At 41.6% G+C, this 27674-nt stretch overlaps 9 protein-coding genes across 15 annotated transcripts; 3 read left to right on the top strand and 6 right to left on the bottom strand.

Annotated features, from left to right (window-relative positions):
• Window positions 1–116: 116 nt before the first annotated feature.
• Window positions 117–1367, top strand: Etfb (Electron transfer flavoprotein beta subunit). 2 transcript variants are annotated; one of them, XM_064696558.1, is made up of 4 exons: window positions 117–208; window positions 286–339; window positions 448–1178; window positions 1240–1367. In XM_064696558.1, the coding sequence occupies exons 2-3, from the start codon at window positions 289–291 to the stop codon at window positions 1156–1158; spliced, it is 762 nt and encodes a 253-aa protein (XP_064552628.1). In that variant the 5' UTR covers window positions 117–208; window positions 286–288; the 3' UTR covers window positions 1159–1178; window positions 1240–1367. The 2 variants fall into 2 exon arrangements, with proteins under 2 accessions (XP_064552628.1, XP_064552627.1); XM_064696557.1 differs by having other exon boundaries at window positions 448–1367.
• A 237-nt stretch (window positions 1368–1604) lies between these two features.
• LOC135438292 (caspase-like) lies at window positions 1605–2911 on the bottom strand. The gene has a single exon (XM_064696556.1). The coding sequence runs from the start codon at window positions 2851–2853 to the stop codon at window positions 1909–1911; it is 945 nt and encodes a 314-aa protein (XP_064552626.1). The 5' UTR covers window positions 2854–2911; the 3' UTR covers window positions 1605–1908.
• Window positions 2912–3046: 135 nt separating this feature from the next.
• Window positions 3047–4743, bottom strand: LOC135438291 (caspase-like). Its single transcript, XM_064696554.1, has one exon. It carries the CDS (start codon window positions 4527–4529, stop codon window positions 3495–3497), a length of 1035 nt encoding a protein of 344 aa, XP_064552624.1. The 5' UTR covers window positions 4530–4743; the 3' UTR covers window positions 3047–3494.
• A 534-nt stretch (window positions 4744–5277) lies between these two features.
• Window positions 5278–6494, bottom strand: St2 (Sulfotransferase 2). Its single transcript, XM_064696741.1, has 2 exons — window positions 5991–6494; window positions 5278–5928 (listed from the first exon to the last, which is right to left on the bottom strand). Exons 1-2 carry the CDS (start codon window positions 6323–6325, stop codon window positions 5313–5315), a joined length of 951 nt encoding a protein of 316 aa, XP_064552811.1. The 5' UTR covers window positions 6326–6494; the 3' UTR covers window positions 5278–5312.
• Window positions 6495–7415: 921 nt separating this feature from the next.
• Window positions 7416–10660, bottom strand: LOC135438552 (uncharacterized). The gene is made up of 5 exons (XM_064696900.1): window positions 9627–10660; window positions 9352–9500; window positions 8220–8499; window positions 7709–8008; window positions 7416–7618 (listed from the first exon to the last, which is right to left on the bottom strand). Exons 1-5 carry the CDS (start codon window positions 10425–10427, stop codon window positions 7538–7540), a joined length of 1611 nt encoding a protein of 536 aa, XP_064552970.1. The 5' UTR covers window positions 10428–10660; the 3' UTR covers window positions 7416–7537.
• Window positions 10661–11436: 776 nt separating this feature from the next.
• On the bottom strand, window positions 11437–12547 carry LOC135438424 (ADP-ribosylation factor-like protein 3). Its single transcript, XM_064696748.1, has 4 exons — window positions 12325–12547; window positions 12120–12260; window positions 11829–12065; window positions 11437–11757 (listed from the first exon to the last, which is right to left on the bottom strand). Exons 1-4 carry the CDS (start codon window positions 12469–12471, stop codon window positions 11620–11622), a joined length of 663 nt encoding a protein of 220 aa, XP_064552818.1. The 5' UTR covers window positions 12472–12547; the 3' UTR covers window positions 11437–11619.
• Window positions 12548–12631: 84 nt separating this feature from the next.
• dnd (dead end) lies at window positions 12632–13873 on the bottom strand. 3 transcript variants are annotated; one of them, XM_064696751.1, is made up of 4 exons: window positions 13717–13873; window positions 13301–13429; window positions 13109–13240; window positions 12632–13050 (listed from the first exon to the last, which is right to left on the bottom strand). In XM_064696751.1, the coding sequence occupies exons 1-4, from the start codon at window positions 13717–13719 to the stop codon at window positions 12775–12777; spliced, it is 540 nt and encodes a 179-aa protein (XP_064552821.1). In that variant the 5' UTR covers window positions 13720–13873; the 3' UTR covers window positions 12632–12774. The 3 variants fall into 3 exon arrangements, with proteins under 3 accessions (XP_064552821.1, XP_064552819.1, XP_064552820.1); XM_064696749.1 differs by having other exon boundaries at window positions 13109–13429; XM_064696750.1 differs by lacking the exon at window positions 13717–13873 and adding an exon at window positions 13594–13686 and having other exon boundaries at window positions 13109–13429.
• LOC135438423 (RCC1 domain-containing protein 1) lies at window positions 13424–20789 on the top strand. Of its 4 annotated transcripts, none has more exons than XM_064696747.1 (6): window positions 13424–13722; window positions 13781–14062; window positions 14122–14647; window positions 14711–14786; window positions 14855–15270; window positions 20613–20789. In XM_064696747.1, exons 2-6 carry the CDS (start codon window positions 13969–13971, stop codon window positions 20677–20679), a joined length of 1179 nt encoding a protein of 392 aa, XP_064552817.1. In that variant the 5' UTR covers window positions 13424–13722; window positions 13781–13968; the 3' UTR covers window positions 20680–20789. The 4 variants fall into 4 exon arrangements, 3 of the variants coding, with proteins under 3 accessions (XP_064552817.1, XP_064552815.1, XP_064552816.1); XM_064696745.1 differs by lacking the exon at window positions 20613–20789 and adding an exon at window positions 15328–15596; XR_010437880.1 differs by lacking the exon at window positions 20613–20789 and having other exon boundaries at window positions 14122–14656; window positions 14855–14920.
• Window positions 15682–16440, top strand: LOC135438426 (uncharacterized). The gene is made up of 2 exons (XM_064696752.1): window positions 15682–15841; window positions 15902–16440. The coding sequence occupies exons 1-2, from the start codon at window positions 15837–15839 to the stop codon at window positions 16155–16157; spliced, it is 261 nt and encodes an 86-aa protein (XP_064552822.1). The 5' UTR covers window positions 15682–15836; the 3' UTR covers window positions 16158–16440.
• Window positions 20790–27674: the final 6885 nt, after the last annotated feature.

The raw sequence follows: 27674 nt of genomic DNA, 5'->3' as shown, positions 1-27674 counted from the left end.
TATTTATTTTTACACAATTGTTTATTCTAACATAGCTATTAAAACGTCTGTATAGAGGTCAGCATACTATTTACTGTTACTTGAACGATCAGCATACTTCTCAATAGTCTGGCCACATAATTCGGAGTCTGGCAACGCTGCGGCACATACAACCTTTGGACCCCCACCACCCCCTTCATAATCAACAATATCTGCTGCTGCTCAAGAGGTGAATTAGCATAGCACACGATTAATAATTAATAAAAAATTTTCAATATTGGTTAATTTTGATTTGTCGTTAATTAGAAAATGGCTCGTGTTTTGGTTGGTGTAAAGCGTGTGATCGACTATGCCGTTAAGGTAAGCGTACGGAAGAATAGTTTGTTTCTTCCTCTTATCACTTGTTGCGCTTCGTTTTGCGTAATCATTTTTATTACACTTAATTAATGTCTTTTGATTGGAATTTAGGTGCGCGTGAAGCCCGAAAAAAATGGCGTTGTTACCCAAGGTGTTAAGCACTCAATGAATCCCTTCGACGAGATTGCCGTCGAGGAGGCCGTCAAGCTAAAGGAGAAGAAGCTGGCTGGTGAGATCATTGCCGTGTCTGTAGGTCCAGCCCAATCGCAAGAGGTCATACGCACCGCCTTAGCTATGGGCGCAGATCGCGGGGTTCACGTTGAGGTGTCAGCAGCCGAATACGAACTGTTGCAGCCAGTGCATGTGTCCAAAATACTTGCCAAGCTGGCACTGGACGAGAAGGCGGATCTGGTCATACTGGGCAAACAGGCTATTGATGATGATGCCAACCAGACGGCGCAGATGACTGCCGCGGTGCTGGACTGGCCTCAGGGCACGTTCTGCAACAAAGTTGAGAAGACGGATGCGGGTCTGACGATTGTCCGTGAAATCGACGGCGGCCTGGAGACCATCAAAACCAAAATACCAGCAGTCCTCAGTGCTGATTTACGCCTAAATACGCCGCGTTATGCCACGTTACCTAACATCATGAAAGCCAAGAAGAAGCCACTGAAGAAGGTGACACCCAAAGATTTGGGTGTTGATACGTCGCCACGCATTGAGGTTATCTCCGTTGAGGATCCGCCAGTGCGTCAAGCGGGCGCTACTGTTGCCGACGTAGATGCTCTGGTGGCCAAGCTAAAGGCTGGTGGCCACATCTAAGTCAACACCCAATCAAAATTGTGAGCAAAATTCTACGTTCTATTTCTTAATACTTTCTATCAGAAACGTGCATTTATCTAGCCACTAAAGATTGATTCCCCATGTGCGCGCCGAGTGTCCCATAGTGCTTTAAGTGAAATTAAATGTCTGTTTTTGGAATCTGTCGTGTCAAGCCTTAACGAATAAATTGAAGTGAAGCAACTACGAAACATGCCACGAGGTCAGCCACTGACCGAATTTGTCACACATCCGTCTATTCCTTTTCAGCGGACGTGGCTCAACTTGACGCACCAAATCAGCTCATATTTAATTCGCTTCGTTCTTTTCTTGCGGTTGCGCACGTTCTTATACGGTATGAACGAGTCAGAGGCGAAGGTCAAATGATTTGTTTTTAGCTCTATATATTTTATTTCCAAATCAAACTAATTTTTTTTTGCTAAAACTATATTGAGTAAATATATAAATATGTACGTATATAATATGTATAAAAAGCTAAAATTCATTATTTTTGCTTATAAAAGTTATAGAAAGCTGATATAAAATTGTAAAATATGGCAGGAGCTAGCAATTGCATTAAAAATTACTCTAATAGTACTATCTGTAGATCATTTCAATGTTTAAAGTTTTGATAATTAATTTATTTGTGGATTCGTTTGCTTTTTTCTTATAGCTTGAGGGTTATCCTGCCCACAGCTGTACGAATACCATCAGAGGTGTTAGTCAGCTCTAGCAACTAGTTAGAATGAATCGTTAATTAATTACTTTCTTATCACTGAATAGCAATATGCGTGTCAGCATTGTGGTAATACATGGTATTTGCTTCTGCTGATGCATATCTGGTGTGTTCGGTGTGCAGGACTCGAAATCAACAGCGACACGCTGGCAAACGAACGTCAGCAGGGTGAGAATGTGCTCACGTTTGCCGTTGGCGGCCAGCTCAGCGCACAGACTCTGCATGAACCAGCTGCCCTTCGAGGGGTTGCGCCACGAGTAAAAGCCCGGTATGGTGGAGTAGGCAATCAAAAAGTCCGCATGGATGGGTATCCTGTAGCCCCCTGAGGAGTCGCCGTCGGTTTCGGTGCGGCCGCGTTGCATTGTGACACCCGCGTCCAAGCGGTCGCCCTGGCAGGCCTGTATAAAGAACAGCTTGGGTTTGCCAGCCAGCGTGGGGCAGTGATTGGCCGTGAAGTGGCTCCAGATATTGTCTAGCTTGTACTGAGTATCCTTCGCATAGATGTAGCCCATTTCGCCGTGTGAGAGTATGGCCACCAGTATGCAATCGTTGTGCTCATGATTCTGCGATGATACATCCTTAATTGTACTCAAAATCTCCGAGTATCGACAGTCCTTGTACACAGAGACATCAAAGCCCAGCTGTTTGAGCACGCGTGACAGATTCGCACAGTCCGCATTCGTACCAGCACGGGAGTTCAATGTGGGCACCTCGAAATGTTCATGATTGAAGATGATCGCCATGCCGCGATTTTTGTGTTGCATGTTGTACTCGGTAGCATCTCGATCGGTGACCAGGTTGGCCACATTTTTGTGATAGCTGGACGAGCTCTTTTCATTTGAGTCCAGCAGCCCACTACCGCCGCTGTCACAAATGTTTGGTTTGTGTACTCCGGCGTTCTTGCCAAGTAATACTTTACAGTCGGACTCGATTTTGTTGCTGCTATTTTTGTTGGTGGCCATTGTTGTTGTAAATAGCAAACACTTATTATTAAAAGTCCCTTAGGTTAAAAAGTTATTAAATTGCACGTTGCGGGCACTTGTTGTAACCAAGGAATGCGACGCGAAACTGTCGCAGTTTTCTAAGTTGTTCCTATTTTTGTTTGTTTTATGTTATGCATTTTTTATATTCGAGTCAGAGGCAATGGTCAAGTGATTTGTTTTTAGCTCTATATATTTTATTTCCAAATCGAACTAATTTTTTTCTGCTTAAATTATAATGAGTAAATACATAAATATGTACGTATATAATGTGTATAAAAAGGTAAAATTCATTATTTTTGCTTGTAAAAAATATAGAAAGCTGGTATAAAATTGTAAAATATGTATACATATATAGAATTATTATGGACAACGGAGCCTTAATAGACATAGATAAAGACATGGCAGGAGCTGGCAATTTCATAGGAAATTACTCTAATAGTACTATCTTTAGATAATTTCGATTTTAAGAGTTTGGATAATTAAGTTATTTGTGATTCGTTTGCTTTTTTTTATAGCTTGAGGGTCTCATATAGAACATTTTATATCACACTGCCCACAGCTGCACGAATACCATCAGAGGTGTTAGTCAGCTCTAGCAACTAGTTAGAATGAATCGTTAATTAATTACGTCCAGCCGGAGCTTTTTCCTTATCGCTGAATAGCAATATGCGTGTCAGCATTGTGGTAATACAGGGTATTTGCTTTTGTTGATGCATATCTGGTGTGTCCGGTGTGCAGGACTCGAAATCAACAGCGACACGCTGGCAAACGAACGTCAGCAGGGTGAGAATGTCCAGACGTTTGCCGTTGGCGGCCAGCTCAGCGCACAGACTCTGCATGAACCAGCTGCCGCGCGTGGTGTTGCGCCACGAGTAAAAGCCCGGTATGGTGGAGTAGGCAATCAAAAAGTCCGCATGGATGGGTATCTTGTAGCTCATTGAGGAGTCGCCGTCGGTTTCGGTGCGGCCGCGTTGCATTGTGACACCCGTGTCCAAGCGGTCGCCCTGGCAGGCCTGTATAAAGAACAGCTTGGGTTTGCCAGCCAGCGTGGGGCAGTGATTGGCCGTGAAGTGGCTCCAGATATTGTCCAGCTTGTACTGAGTATCCTTCGCATAGATGTAGCCCATTTCGCCGTGCGAGAGTATGGCCACCAGTATGCAATCGTTGTGCTCGTGATTCTGCGATGACACATACTTAATTGTACTCAAAATCTCCGGGTATCGACAATCCTTGTACACAGAGACATCAAAGTCCAGCTGTTTAAGCACACGTGACAGATTCTCACAGTCCACATTCGTACCAGCACGGGACTTCAACGTGGGCACCTCGAAATGTTCATGATTGAAGATGATCGCCATGCCGCGATTTTTGTGCCGCATGTTGTACTCGGCAGCATGTCGATCGGTCACCATTTTGGCCACATTTTTGTGATAGCTGGACGAGCTGTACCCATTTGAGGCCAGCTGCCCAATAGCGCCGCTGCCATAACTGTTTTGTTTGTAAATTGCCGAGGTCGATGCGCCGCCGCTGCTGCTGCTGTTGCCCACAGAGCCAAAGGCATCGGTTATATCGTCGGTGTTGGTGGCGACCTCGACTCGTATGCCTACCTGGTCGGTGGACTCGACTTCGTTGTTGCTATTATTGTTGGCGGCCATTGTGAATATTGGCAGTGAAATTTTGATGAGTCACACGGCTGGTTTTATGTCCAGGTAAACAGTAAATAGCTAACACTTTTCACTAATAGTCCCTTAGGTCAAGAAGTTATTAAATTGCACGTTGCGGGCACTTGTTGTTGTAACAAAGGAATGCGACGCGAAACTGCAGCGCACTTGAGTTGCAGTTTTCTAGTTTGTTGCTCTCTTTGTTTGTTTTATGTTATGCATTTTGCGGACAACAGTTTAACATTTCGCTGGACTGTTAATAACAGCGTGCAGTATTTTTTTTTATCAGAAGCAACCGTTACTAGTTTTGAAAAAATAAAATTAAAATTGTAACTTGCATTTGCAATAGGATGCAAAATGGTAGCTTAATAGTATATTGGTAAAAGTCAATCTAACCGATTATTAGTATTCCTGCAAGCCTATATTCAGTATACATTTTCATTTAACAGCACTAACTGTTAAGCTGACATCGCTTTAACAGAGTGCAGCTGCCGTTTTATTAAGGCTTATTGTACAGATGAGCAAGCAAAAGAAACCCGCTCACTGTAAACTGACATAAACACATAAGTGTGGTGAAAAACAGTTGCAGCTACTCGGGGTGAAATTTGCATACTATCTGAGCTAGCTAATCAATGTCAATGATCTTCATCCAATATTTGCAATCATTTTCAACTGTAATAAAAAGGATGAATTTGGAAATCCCGATAATATATTTTTCAAAATGATTTTTATCAAATATGTAAACAATTTACACCTTATGCTAAATAAGAACACCATCTAATCGTAATCAAATGTCAAGCCGCTTCCCCGCAAATGTTGCTCGGCCCATGAATCAAATCGCTCTGACATTTCATCGGTCATGAGATTTCGCCAGTCACCAACTTTGCCTTTGCGTATGAATTTCGTCGCCCGCTGAGGAAGTTCACGCTCTAGATTGATGGCTTTATTGTTTTGCATGCTGTCGAACTTCAAATGGTCGCAAATGCGTGCCATGTTGGTTTCGTTTAGGATATTTGAGACGTTCAGGAATTGGGCACAGCGTCTTACCACCGCGGGCAAATCGCGAATCATGTCCTCGTATTTAATAAATAGGACATTATCATCAACGCTGCGCTTCCAGAAGGGCAGCACATGCTTCCAATACGAGCCCATGGGTGTGTGGCCGCCCAGAAAGAGCTCTACGAATTGCTCAAAATCGCCATTGATTCCATGGAGCAGCTTGCAATAGTGATAGTAGGAGACACAAAGATCTTTGGGATTGCGGGCGGTGTACACAATTTTTGGCTTGACCGCCTCAAATTGCTCTGGCAGCAGCTGCCAGGAGAGATGCGAACGTGCATACCGTGGACGTGGCAGATTGCGCACCAGCTCAACTGTGTTGCCAAAAGCATCTCTGTGAAATGTGCAAGCTACGGAGTTACCTTGCGCAAAAGGAATACTAAAGTCTATACGTACGCCACCCACTGATGATGGTCCGTGCTGAATAGTGCGGATAGCTCAATCAAGGGTGCACGCATTCGCACATCCTGCTTGGCAGCCTCAAAGTCCAGCTGATGGCCCAGCAGCCAGACCATCTCTTGCGCCCATGTCGAACCGGTACGGGGATACGACACCATCCACACATCATCTGCATAGACGGGCAAATTGCGTATGGATTCACCGAGCTCTATATATTTGCGTGGTATGATCAGTTGATCGGGCAGCACCTCCACAAAGCAATCCTGCGCCGGAAATACGGCATTTGTGCGACGCACAATATCCGCATCCAGTTCGCGATAAACTAGCTGCATGGCATATGGCGTTGCTGCTACCGTTGGCCTGCAATAGCTGCAGTCGACTGGCTCCAGCTCCAAGTGGAAAGTGAGCCCAAGAGTGCGGTGAAAGTGACGCCAACGTGAATCCAATTTGTTTTTCCGCAATTTTAACTTGTTTGCGCCAAACCGGCTCAGTGCAATCGCATTTATAAAGTGCATCAGCTAAGCTTGTGAGCCAAGTGCCTGGCACATTGCCCACCCCAAACCCATCCGCTACTTAATCAGCTAACTTTATTTATTTATATTTATATTAAATCGTCATCACTTATACTCACACTTACCACAAAGTCTCGAATAGTTGGCAGCAATTATTCTAATGTGAGACTCATATTTAATACCATTAAATAAACAAATTGTTTAAAATGACTGTGAAATAGCTCAAAGAGGTTGACTCTGGTTTATTTAAAATTAAGTCTGAAAAGCTTTGCAATGAACTTCATAATTTTACGAGGAAAAACCCATAAACTCAGTTTTGTATTTGCGAATGTTTAAAATTGAATGTTTGAATAGTTTTCTACTGTAGTTCCAATTTGGTTCGCAATTTTAAAATGTTTTCAAGATATAAACAAAAAACAAATAGACTTAAAGAGTAGTCCGTTCGTAGACGCTTCACTGTACATATAATATAATTTCGTCTCCTGAAAAACAGTCTGTGTACAAATTATAGTTTTCGTATAAACAATAATGTCCGGAAAAGAAAACTAAAATTTTTGATGAGCTAAAGACAATAAATATTATATGTTCATGCAGCTAGTTGGGATCGGGAAACCTGACCAAAGCCGCAAAAATATTGATGTATTAAAATATAAACGAATAATTGAAACTTTTTTATAAAAATAAAAAAGAAAACTTTAAAAACTTAAGCAAAGCAAATTTTACAATAAAGGGTTCATAATAAATACATCTTCTAAGATTGATAGGCAATAACCAAATGATATTGGATATTGGATTGAATTAATGAAGTACATCTCTAAACAGAGTTTAGATTATTTCTATAACGTTTTTAGAGAACTGTAAATGAATGTACATTTAAATTATATCCCTTAAATCACTTAATTTAAAAATATACCAATTAAATTAAAATTTATTGCAGTTCGTAATACTATGTACACTTGAAATCATTTTATCAATTACAACTAAATCATTCTAATGAGCACTCGTTAACAGTCTCGTTGTTAGTTGGAGCAACTACAACTCGTTGTGTACATATTCTGTGGTCACCTTGGCCTCGCCCTCATGGAAGCCAATGCAGTCCACGGGATATTTCACCTGTTCAAAAGATTGGTTTTGTATTTTCGATAAAGCAACAGTATCAATTAGAACGAGTGAGAAATGCGGCTATGACGGATGTAGACTCACCTCACAATTATATGGCGCATTGATTACCCCAAATAGCGTCCAGAATGGTGTACCGGTTTCTGTGCTAATGAAGATCGCGGCACCCATGCTGCCGATCTTGACAATTTTCGGACTAACACCGGCAATGAGACCGCCAGGCGATGAGGCAGTCGCCTGTTTCTTGGACTGCTGCTGCTGCTGCTGCTGTTGCTGTTGCTCCAAAGCAGCTGCATTTAGCTGGCAGAGCACATAGCGATCGCATTGCGGCGACTTCGAGATGTATCTGTAGGCGCGATGGACTTTAAGCACCGGTTCGATAACCTGTTAGATGTTTGTTGTTTGTGGGTTGGCCATGTGGAGTGTGGGTTGGGGATGCGTGCGCCATGGAACAAAAGAGAAAATTGTAGCGTAATTAATTTAATTTGTGCTATCTGTTGGTTTAGTTTTGTTTTTTTTTTTGTCTTCGTTTTAGAGAATTTCTCACTGCTTCACTTTAATTGCCTGGCGATTCAATTGGCCGCAACACGCTTACCTCCAGATTCAGGGTATCCGTTAATCTATCACTGATCTCGGTGGCATTGAACTGCAGCAGACCACGTGCTTGGCCCAGTTTCAGCAGCTCCTTGGCATAGCCCACAGCAGGTTTCACGTACTGGCGCGAATCGATTTTCACATTCAAATGATGTTTGGCAACGTGGTTCAATAGGTTAGAAATTGTCTCGCTGGGACGTGCCGGATCGAAATAGGTTTGCTTGGGATAACCTTGAGATTTTAACAGACCGTTAAACATGATCTGCGCCGTCTGGAAATATCTGTGGAAAGTGGCAAAGAAAAACAAAATTGATGAGAGTTGCCTATAATGACGCAGCATTGTTAGAGTGAAAGGGCTGCTAGAAAGTGGAAGTTATTTTCGTTGTCGTTGTCTAATAATGATTGGCGGCGCAGCTTATGCCAAAAGTGTCTCCACATACATATGTACATACCTATATATGTGTTTATACAGCGCGACCCAAATATTCATGACACTCGGCATGTACTTTGCCTTTGGCCCACTTCCTGATCAAACCGGTTTCCCCTACAGACACACATACCAAATTAACCGTTCTGGCTTTGGTTTTGTTTGTGTATGTTAATGTTGATGCGCCATCGTCTTTGTAACTGTAACACACACATACGCAAACACGCAAGCTCACACCCAAAGCTAAGCCAAATCCAAAACCCGAACTCAAACCCAGGAATTGGAGTTGGACTTGTACTGTTCTTTTTTGTTTTTTTTTTTTCAATTTTATGTTGACCAGTAAGATTAACAGCCATGTTCTAAAAGCCGCCAGCATTAAAAGTATGTCAAAAGGTAAGCAAGAGAGCTTCAAACATGTTCGATGCCAAACAGGTAGCAGTTAACGGTAACTCGTCAGGCAGCAACAACAGCAGCAGCAGCAACAACAACAACAAGAACAACGCTAACTGGCAGCTGTTTGAGCCAGTTGCGCTGCCTCGATGTACACGCATTCGTATTGCATTTAAACGTAACTCTCAGAATTCGAATCGTATCACAGTAGGGTGCTAAACGGCCTAAAACCGTTGAGAAAGCAGAACGTGTTCCACAATTAACACGCATCAATCACCCTCACGAGCTATGCTATAAAGTATATGCATCCACTTACCTGAGATAGTTTTCAGGATTGGCCAAGTAACTGGCCCAGTCAGCCAAATACAATGTGGCCGATTTGATCCAGCGACGACGGAAAGATTGATTGTTCAGAGACTCGAACAATTTGTCATAATCCAACTTGCCATCGCGACCCTTAAAGCCCTATATAAATAAATGTTTTTATTTAAGTTGATAAAAAGAGTATGAGACCATATTTATGAACATTATTTTAATCCAATTTCTAAGGGATAATGAATAGTCAAATGCTTGATAATTCTCGAGATATACCTTCATGATCTTGTTGACGCCCGACTTTTCGTATAGCGCATCGGCGAGCTCCGAGTTGGAGAAGTGATCCCATAGCACGTGCACATGCTCCAGAAATGGTGGCAGCACCCAGGCATGACTCTTATGGCGTTCCTGTGTGCTCTGGCCCTCGGGACCAGCAAACGAGCTAACTGCCTGCATAACCAGCGGCAACAAGTTCATGAAACCATTTTCCGACTCTGGCTCTTCGGTTGCGGATCTCTTCTGTTGATGATGGGTATGCGTAGCTGGCTTCTCGGCGCCGCCCTGTGTGTTCATAAAAGCGGAGGCCACTTGTAGAATGGTGTCTAGGCCAATGCCAGAGCCGCCATCGGAGCTGCCGCCGCTATTGCTGCGCTTTTGAGCGGCGCCAGAATCCTCGTCATCGGTTTGTGTGAACATTTCCAGGACATTGCCAATGATGGACGGATCAAACCCACCACCGCCACCACCCCCATTGCCGCCACGTGCATTGTTGGCCAGCAGACTGCCGAGACCGGATAAAATTTGCATGGCGCCACCGCCGCCACCGCCACCGCCACCAGCTTTTCCATTGGCTTGCATAAAGCTGCCGATCATGGAGGCGACACCTGCCAGTCCGGCGCCCGCACCGCCTCCGCCAGCAGCACCACCGCCACCGCCTGCGTTCTGATTTGACAATGCCTCCTGTATGAACATGGAGGCCATGTCCAGAAATGGATTGGAGTCATCCTCATTGGCCATATGGCCATAGGGCTGTGCGCTGAGCAGTGCCAGCACAAACAGAGCTCGCTTCATGTACATTTTTGGGCAGGAACTTTCACAATCACACACTTGAGATACTTTTTTTTCTTCTTAGCTATTATTTCTTTATTGTTGTTGGGCCAATTAAACAACGGCGACGAAGACGACGACAACAACAACAACGCGACCGACGCTTCACTGCGCAAATGGCTTAAAAATTGCAAGCCAAAGACAAAAATCTGTTGTTATTCCACCAGACTGAGAAATACTTGTGTACATGTACTTATACTATGTATGTACTTTTTTGCCTGTAACGCAGCAAGCACAGCCAGCTCTGGCGAAAACTTTCTTTCTTCTGTGACTCCGAGTCTGTTTGTAACACTTCTTAAGTCGCCCGTCTGGGCCTGGCCAACATGTTGCATCTGGCCTTGCTTGTGGTGTGAAGCCTCTCGCAAACTCAGCTGTGTTCGCTTCTAGCGCTCGCTGAACATCTCTCTTGCACTTGCTCTTTCTCTCGCTCTCTTTCTTATTCTCTCCGTCTGTTGTCATTCTTCACGCCTGCGCCTTGCAGGTTGTCCACGTCAGTTTGCTGCCAGCATACAAATTCATTTGTGTACGTGTGTGTGTGTGTGTGTGTACACATATTTAAATGCTTTTGCGCTGTTCTATGGTGCTGTCGCTGGACTTAACTTTGTTTATATTTTCTACCCACTTTCTTTTTACACACACTCGTTCTGTCGCTTTGAAGTCGTTCTTCTTGCCATGGCGTGGTCAAAGTCAATGCGTCAGCTTTATCTCGTTTATTTGGTTCTTTTTGCAAGCTTTAATCTACCATCCATATATGTATGTACATACAAACATGCATTAATATATACTCTTGCAGAGAGTTATTATGTGACGACAATGTTCGTAACATCAAAATAAAATAACTTTATGGCTGCTATTAAATCTGCTCTTGGCTCTTGAAGTATTTAAACTAACCATTATAAAAAGGTTAAGAAATAGAGTTAATTAAAATTAATTTAATTTTGTGTTGTAGTGTATTAGAATTTAGTTGTGTCCGTAGGAGTTTCTCTTTAAAAATGTCGCAAACTTTAATTTTTACTTTTCAATGCAAATGTATAACACAAACGAATGGATATCATATTATATTTAGACTGTAATTCTCTCTGGCTTCTTGCGATGTGTGTCATGGCCCATTTTCAGTTAAATTCGACAAGAATAGATTATTTTGTGCGCCAATTACATAAATTTATGAAATGTTCATTTCGCGCCGTCGAAAGTCCAATGAACATGTTGGTCCAAACAGTAAAGATGGAGTTAAAAGTTTACTAAAACGACTTGGTGGACGGAGTTTCTTTAGTTTACCGTAGATCCAACCTATGGTACTCTAAGATGAAAAAAAAATTGAATGAATTGAATTGAATTCTTTAATAAAAGTGTGATTATTATTCTACTCACATCGATGCCGTCGCCTGCCAATGAGGAGCATCCGTGTATCTCCCAAACACGATCCTCCAAACGGTTCAATCCCAACAACTCGGATATCATGGAACTGGGCAAAGCACCAACCGCGTCCTGTTTGTTGGCCAAAAGCAGCAGCGGAACCTGTGCCATCCGCTCATCCAGCAGCACATCACAGAGTTCGCAACGTGCTTCACTCAAACGCGACGCATCCGTGCTATCGACAACAAAGATCTAGGGATCAATTGGTTAGCTGAGAAAGTGTGTTCAAATATGTGAGGGCAATACCAAAATATTGGCTTCCTGATAAAATGTATGCCACGACTGACGCATCCTCCATTGACCACTCAAGTCACGCAAGCATACCTTTATCCTTTTAAATTTTAAATGCCGCTCGGTTCGGTCGACCGTAGGAGAAATGCGCTTTAACTTTTGGAATATACATGTATATAAATATATGACTAATGTCTAATAAGGTTTTTGGTCCTCTTACGGCGTCCTCGGTTTCCAAGCCAAGGCGGGCCGCCAATGTACTTTTGCCTGCATTGTTTAGGCCAAGAATAAGCACATTAAACTCCTCCGAGGGCGTCCCCCTTAGTTTGCCCAGGAACGAAGTGACACCTTTGTAAATATGGGACATTTATTGCTATTGTTTTTGTTGATGTTTTTAAAAAGTGTGAGCTGTACACAAGCTACTACTTAGATTTGGATAGTGGCTAAGAATTTGTGGAGATACATATATAATTTTCGATCTAGTATGCTTATGCTATTTTCAAGTCACAAAAAAATAAATTCAAGAATATTTTCATAACATTATGGTCTCTATAATTATAGAAGGGCACTTCCTTTTACAGTTTTTTAACCAACAATATACATTTATAGAGTAAGTAGTGTAGGTTAATTGCTTTAATCTAAACAGTAGCACAAATTAATGAACTATAAACTACTTTTTCATATTTTTGCACACCCAGTCCATGCCCTCTTTGATGCCAGTGCCGTCTACGGCTGTGCAGGCCTTAATTTCCCAAGTACGCTCCTCCAGACGCACTAGACCCAGAGCCTCGGCCACTTCGGAGGCGCTCATGGCACTGGGCAAGTCCTGCTTGTTGGCAAAGACCAGCAACGGTACTCTCTTTAAACGATTGTCCATGAGCATCTCAAAGAGTTCACTGCCCGCTTCTGAAAGGCGTTTCCGATCCGTGCAGTCTATAACGTAGATCTGTTATGATAGCAGATAATGAATTCCTGAATCTCATTAACACTTCGTAAGAAATTACCAAAACATCTGTATTGGCAAAGTAGTTCTTCCAATATGGCCTTATTTTCCATTGACCGCCAATATCCCATACATTCAATTTGAACCCATCTGCAGCCACGGATTTGATGTTAAAGCCCGCGGTTGGCGTCACCTGCGGAGCATTGGCAACACTATTAGGAAAGCAAAAACGCATCTGTTCCAAGATACTCACCGTTGTTATATCCTCGGAAGCCAGTTGTTTGAGAATCGTTGTCTTGCCGGCATTATCTAAGCCGAGCAGCAAAATACGTGCCTCCTTTTCCGGATTGGGGCGCAGTTTGCGCAACAGCGAAAGTAGACCCTAAAAACAAAAACGAAAATAAATAAATTTGAAAGCGCAATTAATTTTCGCGCAATATGTAAATCGATATTATGGCGAGTGCTATCGAGCTTTCAGCTGGTCACACTTTAAAAACAGCTGTTGCGCGAATATAAAGTATCGATACTATCACGCGAACAAGTTACCATGACAACAGAGTTAAATAAACAAATATAATATTGGATAATAAGAGCAATTTAGAAAGGAAAAAAACTATAATTAAGTGCTAACGCGTGACTGATAATCTGGGTTTTCAGCAAACAACCTACCATTTGGTAAAACAATTACAATAACTTATTTGAAGAACGATCACTTAAAAAGCACTAACTCTAGCAATTGTATTTAAACACAATTCAAACAACCGACACAATTTAAAACCACCACCAGCGACAACATTACAGGTGCAATGTTAGCTAGCAACTAAACATCGGTCGACCAAACAATAGAGCAACAGCCGCAGGTAGCGGCGTCCAGCCCCTACTGTGCGCGTCGCTGCGCAAACGCTGTCGGCGAAGCGGAAGATGCGACAGTTACTATTTACGGGGTTCAATGCATTTGGGCAGCACAATGGAAGCAACACTGACCGCATTTCCGGTCGCGTCACTGCCTTAACCGGTTCGTAGCTGCAACAAATAACATTCTCACGGTTGATACTAAAATCCTTAAATTTTTAGAAATAAGCGTACCCGGGGATGGCGCGGATAACGCTATAATTGCGCTGAGCTGGCGTTATACCGCATATGCTGTGGGCACTAAGCTATGGCTGCGCGGACTCTTCGACTTAGTGCCTGGGGAATGTCTGCAAGTGGAGGCACCTGTATGTATTAAAGCGTTAGCCGCTTGCGATTCGCATTGTCTGGTGCTGCTGCAGAATGGCGAGCTGTACAAGCTGCCAGCCAAGCTGAAGGCAACATTGCAACACATCAAATTGGAAACAACCCCCACAACAAATGCAGCCACAAAGCGAACTATTTTTGGTACGCCAAAGGTAGCTAGGGACGCCTTGAACGACGTCACTCACATAGCCTGTGGCACGCACATTAATGTGGCCATAGGCGCTAACAACGCTGTGTACAGTATACCCAGCTGCTTGCATCAGTTCCCGCAACGTCAGTGGCGGGTGCAACAGTTGGAGTGCGGACACGAGCATGCCCTGTTGCTGAACGGTAATGGCGATGTCTACAGCTGGGGCAATGGACTGTAGGTTTAGTGAGTCATTTATTTGAACAAAATTTTGTGACTTTTTATGCAAATATTTCACAGTCGTGGACAACTAGGCCACGAAACGCTAGCTGTGGTGGAGACGCCGCTGTTGCTGGAGGCGCTGGCGGGCATTAAGGTAAGAAATGACTAACAAATTTCATTATCTAGCTTGACAAGTAATTCATCCGTCTACACACATTGTAGATAACACACATTGCTGCTGGTGGCTGGCATAGCGTAGCCATTTCTGCATTTGGGGATCTCTATACGTGGGGCTTGAATTGCAAAGGTCAACTGGGTATGCGCGTTATGAAATCCGATGGCTTGCTTAAAGAGCCCACGGTTTATCCAGTGCCCCAGCTGCATGATTTGCCAGACTGTTGTGGGGAAGAGAACGATGTCTGTGCGCCCCTTAAGGTATTTGCAGGCTCACGTCACACATTGCTCTTGCGCAGCTGTGGGCGGCTCTGGGCTAGTGGCTGGTGTGCACACGGTCAGCTGGGCAAGCAGCCCACTAAATTGGATTACTTGGACATATTTCAAGCTGAACGGGATGCGCCAAAGGGTAGTAATTATACTGTGTTCTGTGGTCCTTGGTCCAGTTTGATTGCATTGTCCGAGTAAATATGTTTTATATTCTTTATTTTTAAGTTATTTACATTTAATTAACATTTTAGTCTAACTATTTTAAGATTTGTTGTAAACAGCCTCGTTGCCTTTGTATGTTTCAAAATTGTAACGGCTTTACGCTAATAGGTCTTAAGGCTAACTGCTATGATACTTAAATTTGCGCCATGGAACTAACTGCTATGTTACTCACATTCTCATAAAGCTTTATCATGATGTCTTTGCCAAAGCGTTAGCAAAGATTCACACCAGGTAGATGCAGTTGATTTCGATGTTCGCAAAATTTTATTGAATAAAAAGTTATTGTTTTTATTGGAAATTATGTTGTTACTCCAGCCTCGGCCTTTAACATAGCCTTCTTACGTTGTCTTGCGTTGTAAACACACTAGCATTGTAAATCAATCACTTAGTATTCTATTTGTTTCGGCTTTACTTTTCAAAGCAGCATTTTTCACAGCTGACGTAAGCAATTCCAAAATTTTTATTTTATTACCCAAAAATACCCATAACCCAAAAAATAAAAAATAAAACCATTCATGCTGGTGACCTGCAGCTAAACATGGCGTAAGTGATTCCCCATAGCGTCTGTGGTCGCATTCGATATCCATTCCATTCTGTCAACAGTCCCAGCATATTCTTTGTTCTGTTCTGGCGCATCGGGGTCCATCTGCTTTATCCCTATAGATATACGAATCGCTCAATTCAGGATGCGCTTGGCGATGACTATATACTGTGGGTCTCCAGCGATCGATTGCAAAACGAACAATTGATCATGATGCTGCTGCGTCAGTCGATCGAAAACTTTCTGATATTCATATTGATTATGGAGATTATGCGCTCGATTCACGAAGGACGCGAGCTGCCCTTTTTGTTGCAATGAGGGATCTGTGTATGCAAAAGCAGGATTTGCTAACACTATGATATATACACATATATATATATATATATTTTTTTTTTTTGTATATTTTTGACAACTCATTGCCTGTCTATCAAAAGTAAACACGCCTCGAGTGTGGGGCACACAGCATTTTTTGTCTTGGGATAGGTCCGAGGCCGATGTCCCATTGCCGCCGCTGTCGCCGTTGTCGTTGCAGTCGCGCGTGTAATCAGTAAATTTTATTTTTAAAAATGTTATTAAACAATATTTGCTTTAGCAAAAGTCAGACACGCAGTGCAATAAACTTTTCAGCACTTGTAGATCGTCCGACGCGACGCGACGCGACGACCGACGACTCGTCACTTTGGTGGGACTTTCATTGCTTGAACTGTGTGTGTGTGCGTGTGTGTGTGTGTGTATATAGGGTGGGCGGTGGGGTGTTTGGGGGTATTTCTTGGAACCGTGTGATAATTTTGTTATTGGAATTGCAAGGCTTTTTGATTGGGTATTACAAAGGAATACGTATATAGTACTTTTATAGATTATATATAATATACGAAGAGTTTATTTTGGTGAATATATTGATAAATTAAAGGGTTGGTATAAATATATATATATATGTATATATGTACATATTCTTCTATTTTCAGTTCATGGAAGGGCTGGCTCATGAAGCGAACAAAGGCGGGGAATTGGTTCAAAACGTGAACTATTTTCGGTTCATTGAGCTCTGCTCCACGCATATGTATGTACAATATGCATATATGTATCTGGAGTGAATCAGAGCTCCATGAACAGAAAATAGATCACGTTTTGAACCAACTCCCGCCCTTGTTCTCTTTATGAGCCTGTCTTTTGTTAAACCACTTTTACAAGTCTTAGTAAAAAAATTGAATTCCTAATTTTTATTTATTAAAAGTCTTTAAAGCCCCACATATATTTATAAATATTAAGAAGGTCAAAGTCATGCCAACCAATTTGTATTCTTGCTTTGGGAGAAAATTTCCTTAAATTTCTTTATATATCTTTTAAACCCTCGGCTCGGGTTTTGGTTTGTGCAATTGAGTTGGTTTAAAGTTCGCTTCAAAGTAAACCACAAATTAATATTTCGTTGTAAATTTTTTGAAAAAAATCGCCTTGGTTCGTTTTCGGTTTTGGTTTAAGCAATTGGGTTGGTTTAAGGTTCGGTCCATAGTGAACTGTAATTTATAATTTCGTTGTCATATATAAGCCCTCTTTTCTTTTATTCCATTTGAATGTAGCGCTTTGGATATTCGTTATAGCCCATCCTTTACTATCTATATGCCTATCTCTTTGCGGTGTTCCACCGAGTTCAACGTTTTTATGTTATTTGCCAAATGAAAAAGTAAAAACAAATGTTTATCTTATAACGCACTGTGCGTTTCGCTGTGTTTCAGTGCAGTTCTAGCGGCCAGACAGAATGCGGTGCGCAAATAGGCTTTGCTTTTGGGCTTTACTTTTTTATGAGCGCCATTTTTGAGCAAACTTTGTTATCGACAAAAGAAAAAAAAACAGAACAGAAACGAAAAATATTAAATAAAAGGCTGGCAGTGTCAGTTTTAGGCCGCAAAACTATATGCTACCAGCAATTGACGACAGACGGCAAGCCAGAGAGGGCGGGTTGATGTTGAAAAGAGGGGAAGGGGGGGGGGTGTTGGTATGGCCAGTTCAAGCGCCTGGCTCAAGGCGAAATATTGTTGAGTTTCCGTTTCTGGAGCTTATCAGAGCCACTGAAGTCCCCGAGAAGCCAAGTGCAGAAAGTGCTAATTGTGGCACTCTCCGTGTTTATCTCTGTGTATGTGTGTGTGTGTGTGTGTGCGTGCGCGAGTGTGTGTGTAGGTGCATGTGGTTTTCGTTACTCGAAAATTGTAATTCATGCGTGCCAGCAGACGCCAAAGTTTCAACAGAAATCAGTCAATCATAACCAAAAAAAAAAAAGACAAGAAAGAGTAGATCGTTTGGCATGCCGAAGTTGAAATACCCTTACAGACTATTTGACGAAAATTGTGTAGCTTGTAATTGCAGAGTTAGGGACAGATAATAAAATCTTCATTTAAAAACAAATTTACAGATTTATAGTTGTTGACTTTATGAAATGTTGAAAGTTACATATCTCGCGACACAATTGAAATGCCCTCTGTTAGGGCACACAAGGCGAAGAAGAAAGGCGCAGCAGCAGAAGACGCGGCCAGTTTGTTTGCTGCGCCCGTGTGCTGCAAGGCTGCAAGTGCGTGCTGAGCCGCATGCAACGCTGCACACAGCGCCCCACCCGCCGCACGCTGAGCTCCTCCCCCCATCGCCTGGGCAGTTCACAATCACAGGCTACTCCTTGGCCATGGCTTAGGCCGCGTATTTTCTGTTTGCTTTGTTTGCTCGCGCTAAGTGGGAGTTTTGAACACATTTGGTCTTAGGCCCTACCTGACCTACCTTGGCGCTCGGCCTATTTGCTTTTTGGCGTACATTGACCAGCAATGTAACCCCCCTCGCCCCACCCTCGCAGTGCTGCCGCCGCCTAATCATCGCTTTGAATTTGCGCTAATGACTGTGCCCACTTGCCGGGGCCCTGTAGCTGGGAGGAGCTTGCAAACTCGCATTGAGTGCAAGTAGAAACGTGTTCATAAAACGTTTTGGCATCCCAAATGTATGAAAGAGTCATTTCTTGTCCCCTGACGTGCCATAAAAATTATGCATGCATGTATTTGCCACATTCTACATACTCGCACAAGTGCTCCCATTCATATTGCTGCCCAAATAAAAACGTTGCCCTCGACTGGCCCAAAAAAAAAAGGGGAAAAGAGGAACGAATGCAGCGTCGCATTTTTACGGCTCCATTCATGTGACGACGGAAGTGTCAAGTGGCTGTTGGCAACTCGTCGTCGACAACCAACTCTCATCCTGCGCGTCCTTTTCGTCAACGTCGCCGTCGTCGTCGTCGTCGTTGCCGTTGCCGTCGCTTCCTCGCTGCTCTGCATCGAAAATGCCGTTATTGTTACCAGTTGTCTACAAAGCCCCCCGCCGCTTGCGTACACACACTCACACACACGCACACACACCTCGCCCTCCCACACACACAGACACACACACACACATACTTACACACTCTCCATAGCTTCTGTCTACGTGTGCCAAGTTGCATTCTGGTCTGCGCCTGGCGCTGGGTCACCTCTGCGTTGGCGTCTGCCGTTGAGTGGCAAACTTTTTACGTATGCTATCGTATCGTACGTCTAAGTATGTGTTTTTCATTTTTTTTGTTATGTGTTTTTCATTTTTTTTGCGTACCCTGCACCATTTTTGTATGCCCTTCATTTGGGTGGCTTTGTTCTTTTTGGTACAGTTGTGTCTGTGGGGTTAAGTGACTGTAAATGCACGAATAAGCAGCGCAAATTTGCTTACACGAAATATATATGTATTCACTCTGGGATGTAAAGGTGATTTATTTTCTATCCTGACTGACTGACTGATTGAACGGTGATCAACGTTATGCAATGGGACATTTGTTTACATAAAATATATATATTCACTGTTGCTGCGAAAGTGATTGAGTGTGATTGACCCTGATTAACTGCCTGACTGACCGACTGCATGACTGATGGAACGTTGATCCGTTGATCTTTACGTTAAAGCAGTGAAAATATACCCTATTGGTGCCAAAAGGGATTTATTTTTTATCCAGACTGACTGCCTGATTGAACGGAGATCTACGTAAAGAAGGCGTTAATACACAATATATATAGTAGCTGTTGCTATTATGATGATTACTTTTTTTTCCTCACTGACAGCCTGATTGACTCATCGTATGGCTCAAATCGTATGAGTTGGGAAACTTAATTTGTTTTTGGTTGATATTATTTTTTAAATTTATAATTGTTCTAAGTTTATTTTTTACTGGATTCCTAGCGCTAAAACCCAGCTTATGGGATGCAAGTGTATGCTAAAACAGGGCTATTGGTGGAAAACTGTTGCACCAAACTTATTTCTTTGCCAGCCGATGAGCTTCAAACTCATTTTCAAAGATTTTTACAAAATATTATTTTAGATTTGTTTCACAGTCTTAGGGTTATCCATACTCCTGGGTGGAAACTGAGGTGATATGAGCGAAAGTTTAAGTTATGTCCACTTGAAATCAACCTTATTTTAGAAGATCTCTACTTTACAAATGATTGCAAACGTGTTTCAAATTTCTGTTCCTGTGTATTACAAATTTCTGTTTATCATCAAATTTACCTGATTGCAATCGGTGGCTTAAGGCGGAATCGAATGACTGACCGTAAGAGCTGGGAAACTGAAATTGTTAATGTAGTTACCTTATATGATGCAGTTGCACGCTTAAAAGGGGTTTCGGGAAATTCGGAAAACGGTTATAAGAAGCATTATTGTTTTACTTCCGATCGGCCTCAAACTAATGTTCAAAGATCTTTGTGTAAATTTATTTGATAGGAGTTTTTACAGTTTTCGGAAACTCCATCCATCTTGGCTAAAAAATGCGGGTCAATGGTTCAATTAACAACCACCACGGCGCTGAAATGGGTGGCAAAAGTTGATTCCCACTTTTGTTTCTTATTCGATTGACTTCAAAGCCATTTTGTACAATTTGAAGCAATAAGCTTGGCCCGGGTGAGGCTGCCAAATGGTAATTTGTATCAAAATAACTTTCATTTTACTAGAATAAAAGGTAACATTCAAGAAGAAAGCAATGGCCAATAAACGAGTGATGCTTATGATAACTGATAAAATTGAATGCAACTAAAATAAACATACTAAAATTTAACTAAATTAAGTTATTACAGCTTTTATCCGAAGTTATTTTAATCGCTTCTGACTATCTTGGATCAAATGCAAGCTCCATTGCAATGCAAATCGCTTGAAACTCCATTCATCCTATTCAATTGCAGGCTCTCTGCTTAAAATTCCATGACAACTGTGCAATTTGTGTTGACAACTTGATTGTCCTGGCCCGGGCAGCCCCACAAAGCGACACCTAATTGAAGTTAGTCACTTATAAAACCAACAACAACAAGAGCAGCAACAATGATGGAGCCAAGATTACATGATTACGCGGCGACAGCGGCTGAACCATGGCACACGATGGCCGTCGTCCCACGCGCTGCATGCAACCGACAACAGCTTTCGCTTTCAGGCCAGTGAAACTCGGCTTGCCACATCCTCCTACAGCCACGAGCAACATCATCAGCAGCAGCAGCAGCAGCCACTTAACGGCAACTGCTGCACATTTGCATTGCGTCTGTCTAATGAAATTCTGTTGCCAGTTGCTGGTCAGCATTGGGTCTCCGGGCTGCGTGCGCGACCTTCGTCTCGGCAGCTGCACTTTTTGGTCAAACAAAACGCCCAAAAACGTAGCCCATTCATGGCCGAATGGCCATGCCCCAACAGCCGGCCCACTGGCTGGCTGTGCGTCTGGCTGCCAGGCGGGCGGTTGTTATTTTTGGCGCAGCATCGGAACGTGCCCAGGCCCGACAACGTGGCTGTATATCTATGGCATTGGGACGATGAAGGCACACACACACACACACACACACACATACACCATCTCACACATAGAGTCAGATTCGACTGTGTGGTGTTGTTGCATCCTCCATTTCGCTGTGGCATTGGCATTGGGAAAAGTGTGGCAACAGGCAGCCGGCATTTATTGTTGTTGTTGTTGTTGTATTTTTGGCATGCCGTCTGACGTTCGGCAAATGCTGGCACGCGGCGTATACGTAACGCGTCGGGGCTCTATTTTTGTTTGTGCAATTTGGTGATTCATGTTGCCGGCGTTAATGCGCTTATGGTATTGTAAGCTATGGGCTGCTGTAATCGCTTCTAGGAAAGTTTACACTGCAATCGAAACGCAGCTCCACTGATTCAATTTGATCGGGTAGGGCATAATCACAGTTCCCTGTAATAGCACTTCAATGTAAATGGGCCTGTATTTAAATCCTGGCTCTTTGCTCGTGATAAAACAATCACCAGCTGGCAATAGTTCAGTCAAGAAATCTTTTTTATATCAAACTGACTATGTTGGGAATAATATGAATTTTTAATTATGCTGGAAAAATAAGTGCATAAGCATACTTGTTTTAATCTGGGCTGTAAAATCAAAATAAATTGTTGGTGGTTCACGATTGGGACAAGTGATTGCCTGTAGTTCGATTTGAGAGCGTGGTATTTAATATTATTATTTAATATTTTCAATAATCTATGCCTTGTGCTTGTTTTTCATTATACTTTCAAGTAAACTTTTTTTGAAGTAGTTTTTTAGCTACGAGAGCAGTTGCATTAACACGAATCCCACTTAACTGCAAATCTCCAGCTTATTTGAAATGCATTAAATAAAATGGTTTGGATATTTTCTGCAATATATTTGAAAATCGAAACGTTTGTTTTAAGTTTTCTGCTTCAGAAAATACATGTGTATATTTGTCAAAGGTTTAATAAGATATTGGGATTTTAAAATCGAGTTTGTTTGTTGCTTTAAATAGTGTCAAAACTTTCTCCAAACTAGATTTTTCGAGCTGGCCGCACCAAAAATATGCACACTTTACAAACGGTTAGGCTCAAGTTTTACATTTATATTAAAAAATACATTGTTTAAGGAATCACGTCGGACATATTTTCTTAGCTCCAGTGATTTGATTTGCTATTAACAAAATATTGACCATGCTTAAAGTAAATATTTCTATATTTTTTAAGATAAATGTTAAATTTAAGCCAAATTGTTGTAGACTTCAAATGATGTATCCTATTGAAATAAATGAGGTAACAATTTCGATCATAATTTTCATTTATAATTATATTATATACTAGCGGGTATATCCCGGCCTTGCCCGTTGCACGTGTAAAGTAAATGCTCTCAAAACGCTTTGAAAATGATTTTGATCGGTCAACAAACAATTCTCATACAAACGATTTCCGCCATTTTACCACTGTTGCCTGTGGAATTTCCCAAATCGCTGAAACACGTTTTCATAAAAATCTTATACAGAGCTATGACAATAAAACTGAAGCAAATCAGAAAATAAATTAAAACTTCACCAAAAAATCTATGAATTGCACTTTCCGCCGAAGTAGTTTGGAATTAGCGAAAAATGTGAAACCCGTCTCAAATGATATTTTATGTAGATCCTTGGAAATGAATTTGACGGCGAAACGTCACCCACCAAATCGTTGACCCCCATTTCCACCAAGGAGGGACAAACAGTTTTGTATATAGAGATAATATATTCTATACTAATTATTATTATATTATTATTTTTATTAATATAACATATAAAACATTATATAATATAATTAATAATTATAGTAGTAATTTGTATTATAGTTTAGTCAAAATAATTCACTAAAAACAAACCTATTCTTTGACATCTAGATTGTCATAACCCATTAAATGCATATATAATGATAGAGGATCTTTCTTCAAGAGATTTAATTTGTTAGAAGTTGGCTCTTATAACTTCAAGGCATTTTTATTTGTTCTGATTGAATATTTGTTCTCAGGTAAAACTATTAAAAAAAACTTTAGCGTAACTTAAATGCATTGAATAATATGGTTTTGATATTGCCTTGAATATTACTTACAGCAGCCACATTTCATGCATTTATTTTTTTTATTATTATACTCACAGGACTGGAAAGGATTCGGCAACAATTCAATTGAATTTTTTCGCATGCAGCTTTCAGTGAACCTTCAACGCAAGCTCTGAAAATATTTTTTATCTCAACTTTTGCTGCTCATTTTCCCTTTTTCTTTTTATCTGTGCGGTAACTCTTCATCATCCCATTTACGACTACATATATACATGTGATTTTGTTTTTTTTTTTTCGTTGTCTGCCCAAAAAACCGTTGCCCGTCCGTTCTGACGCCCCTGTCCAACTATCCAAGTGTCTAGCTGTCTATCTCCCAGTCTATTCGATTGGCCGTAATGTAATATGCGTTTATGCCAAGCTGCTTCCCATGGCCAAATCGAGATGCCTGCACATTCGATATATATGTATATATATATGCTTCGTTATTTTTTTTGATACTGTTGCTCTTCCTCTGCCGCGAGTGAGAGAGACTCACTCTCAATCTCTGGAAGTGTTTTTTCTACGTTTCGTTCGTTTTATTATTTTGCCTTCTGCTTTTCGCTCGTTTTGCATATTAAAATTTCATATGAATTTTTTGCTTTATTAATATCTAGCAGTTATTTTTGTTGCCTGCGACTGCGAATGGCTTGGATCTCTTCGATTGCTGGCTGGGTTAGTTGGGTTTCTGCTCCGTTTGCCCCATCAAACTGCACGTCGAAATTAAATTTCATTTGTGTGTGAGCGTGTGTTGATATGCGAAATGAAACCAAGCTTGGCAGTCGGCAATCGGCAGTCTGGGTAATCGGTAACTGGGAACTGGGAACTGGGAACTGCGCAACGGGAACTGGCAACTGGGAACTGGGATCTGACACTTGGGAGTCGGTTTGGGTTCTAGCTAAGCGCGATTTATTGAATTATTTAGCGAGCAGCTGCTTAACTCGATTTACTTGACGTCAGCGCACATATCACACACATATCCCAACCGAATGCCAATTCACATATATTGCATACATTTACATGTGCGCATATGCATGTTTTTATGCTTCCTTCTCATGCATAGAGAGCACCACTAATTTGTTTTTGCCTCAGTGCGTTGACGATGACGACGTCATTGAAAATTAGACAAATTGGAAGAGTCAAAATGGCAAAGCGACAAAAAAATAAAAAAATAAAATAAAAAACAACACCAGAATATATGCCCACAGCGTATGAAAGAAGTGAAGTACGAACACAGTTGCGCTATCAATTTGCACACAGCACACACATACACACACACACGCACATACGTACAGAAAACCATGTCATTTAAGTAGCCAACAGCGCGGCCCCCAACTCCAACTTCAACACCAACACGCACACACACACACACGCATACACTCACACTCATCACACATGCATTAAGAGACATTCTACGCTCTTTTTGGTTTCTGCCTGCTGCTTCTTTTTGTGCGCTTCGACGCGTCACCAGCTCTCTGGGTGTGCGTGTGTATGTGTGTGTGTGTGTGAAGTTTATTCAACTAAACGAGCGGTTCATTGAACTTGGCCGAATGGCGAATATTCGGTTGTCGTAGGTTAGGGCACCCATTGTGCATACACAAAATGAAGTTGTGGCGAGTTAAGCATACAAGCACACACACAAACACATTTACTCAGACACATACATACACATTCAATCGCAGAAGAGACGAATTGTATGACTGACTGACTGACTTGTTGACTAACTGGCGAAATGAGTGACGAAAAGTGCAATGGCAAATGCATTCACACATACACGTACACACACACACACACCACTCTCATACACTGACACACACGTAAACGCATATCAAAAGTGCATAAAAAGCTATAAGTGAGCACTTTATGGCACTGAGGCAAGCAGCAACCGTCGTTTGGGCAGCCTTACATGTGTCGTCTAGCCATCGGTGTAAAGGAGGAGCGGTGGCGGGGGAGGGATTGGTAATGCACGTATTATAATCCCATTGATAGAAGCGTAAAAGCAATCGGTAAATGAAATTTGTAGTTATCAATATGAATTGGATTTTGAATATGTATTTAAGAAGGTAATAAAAATAAAATTATATGAGAAATGCAATGAGAGCAAAGTGTGCCTTGAGTAGAAAAGCCAATTTGCCAAATTTGATCCGAACGCCACATAGCCAACACCTGCCCGTTACGGGTTTATTTACCAATAGATTACTTGGCCCGGGTCAAAATAACATATATGTGTATATTTATATGGCAATCTGCAGATTTCCAAAAATTTACGTACACACGCACACGATTAGTTTAATGCCATATTCACATCAATAAAGAATAAAAGAAATATACAGCGGGTTCCAACGAAGAAGGCTTAAAATAAGAGAGAGAGTAAGAAAGAGAGGGAGACATTGAGAAGGAGAGAGAGAGAGAGGGAGAGAAAGAGGGGAGATAGAGAGTAAATTAGAGTGATAGAACGAGCAGAGAGGCAAATATAGCAAACACAACTTTTTTATATACAACTTTTAATCCAAGAATGAAAACCTATTACCTGCCTACTTAAATTCCTGAGAATCGTATAGAGAGGCAATATAAAAAAAATGTTTTTCTTTTATAAATTCAGCTGATCTGCGGGAAGTAAACTTTGCCTGCGTTTGATAAATATGCGTACATGCTCATGTACATCATATATACATAGACATATACATACGGCCTTATGCACATGCCTTATGCACATGCATACATTCATATAAAGATTCATACCAAACGCCTAAATACATGTATATATACATATACATATGCATATGTACATATACATATGCATATATGCATACACAGTAAAACATACTGCACATACATATATTTCTATGCATACTCACATGTAAATGTACATATGTACATTCATATACATATATACATACACATATACAAACATTCATGAATAAACTTACGTATGTACATACATATATACTTAGACAGATACATATGTACATGCATAGTTAAATTCATCAAATCCTAAAATCTTCTAAAGGGTTAGATGACAGTTCGGCCCACAGTTAGATTCGGCTTGTGAACCTAGTTTACTATATTCCGGAACCTAGAAAATAAAATATTGCGAGCACAGGTCCAATTTCGCAAGTTTCAAAACATAACCAAGCTCTGTACGCAAGGCTCTCAACGCGGCTAAATGTAGAGCATTGTATACAAATGCGTTAAATAAATGCCCTGTCTTGAATTACTCCTCAATCTGTGCGTATTATTTTGCCGAAATAAGAATGCATCACAATTTAAGTGATTTTATTTAACGTTAAGACCTCATAAGCGTTTTTCAAGTGCATTTTCCAAAATAATTGTACTAGTTCGTCTTGCATATTCTTTGAAATCCTACGCTCTGCTGCTTTCCCTTATTGCTGATGCCCTTCAATTGTCTCCATCAAACACTCAAATGTTGCCACAAAGATGTGTACAAATATACTATATGTACACAAATACATATGCAATATAAAAAGTGGAAACCACAAATTCTTCGGTCTTCTTGTCTGCACAGCGAACGCATTGGCCTGGGTATTGGTGGCATCTTGGGGCAGAGAGCTTTCATAGACGAAATATGAGGCGCAACCGAAATGCAGCAAATGCTAGGTCGCAGCCGGCAGACCCTCTAGTATGACTTACACCGCTCCTCTGTCCCGCTTCTGCCGCGTCATTTTGCATATGGGTAATTTGAGAACATTTGCGCTTTAGCTGCAGGCGAAATGCGAAAATAAGAAAAAGTTGCAACGAAAAAAAATATCTATGTAGTTACATATGAGCAGATGTGTCGCCTGGCCTGGTATCTAGCTACGTACACACACACACACACACACACATATTGGCTTGTAGCTTGTGTGCTTAGGTTCGTATGGGCTTTCAAAGGCCTAAACCGATGCGCCGCAGTTGCAGCTTGTTGTTTTGTTGTTG

This window comes from Drosophila montana, unplaced genomic scaffold, assembly GCF_035044405.1.
Source record: "Drosophila montana isolate Dmon_TW-CO22-7 unplaced genomic scaffold, ASM3504440v1 contig_3848_1, whole genome shotgun sequence".
Lineage (NCBI taxonomy): Eukaryota > Metazoa > Arthropoda > Insecta > Diptera > Drosophilidae > Drosophila > Drosophila montana.
The sequence above is the reverse complement of the archived record's forward strand: the minus strand, read 5'-3'. Positions and strand labels throughout refer to the sequence as shown.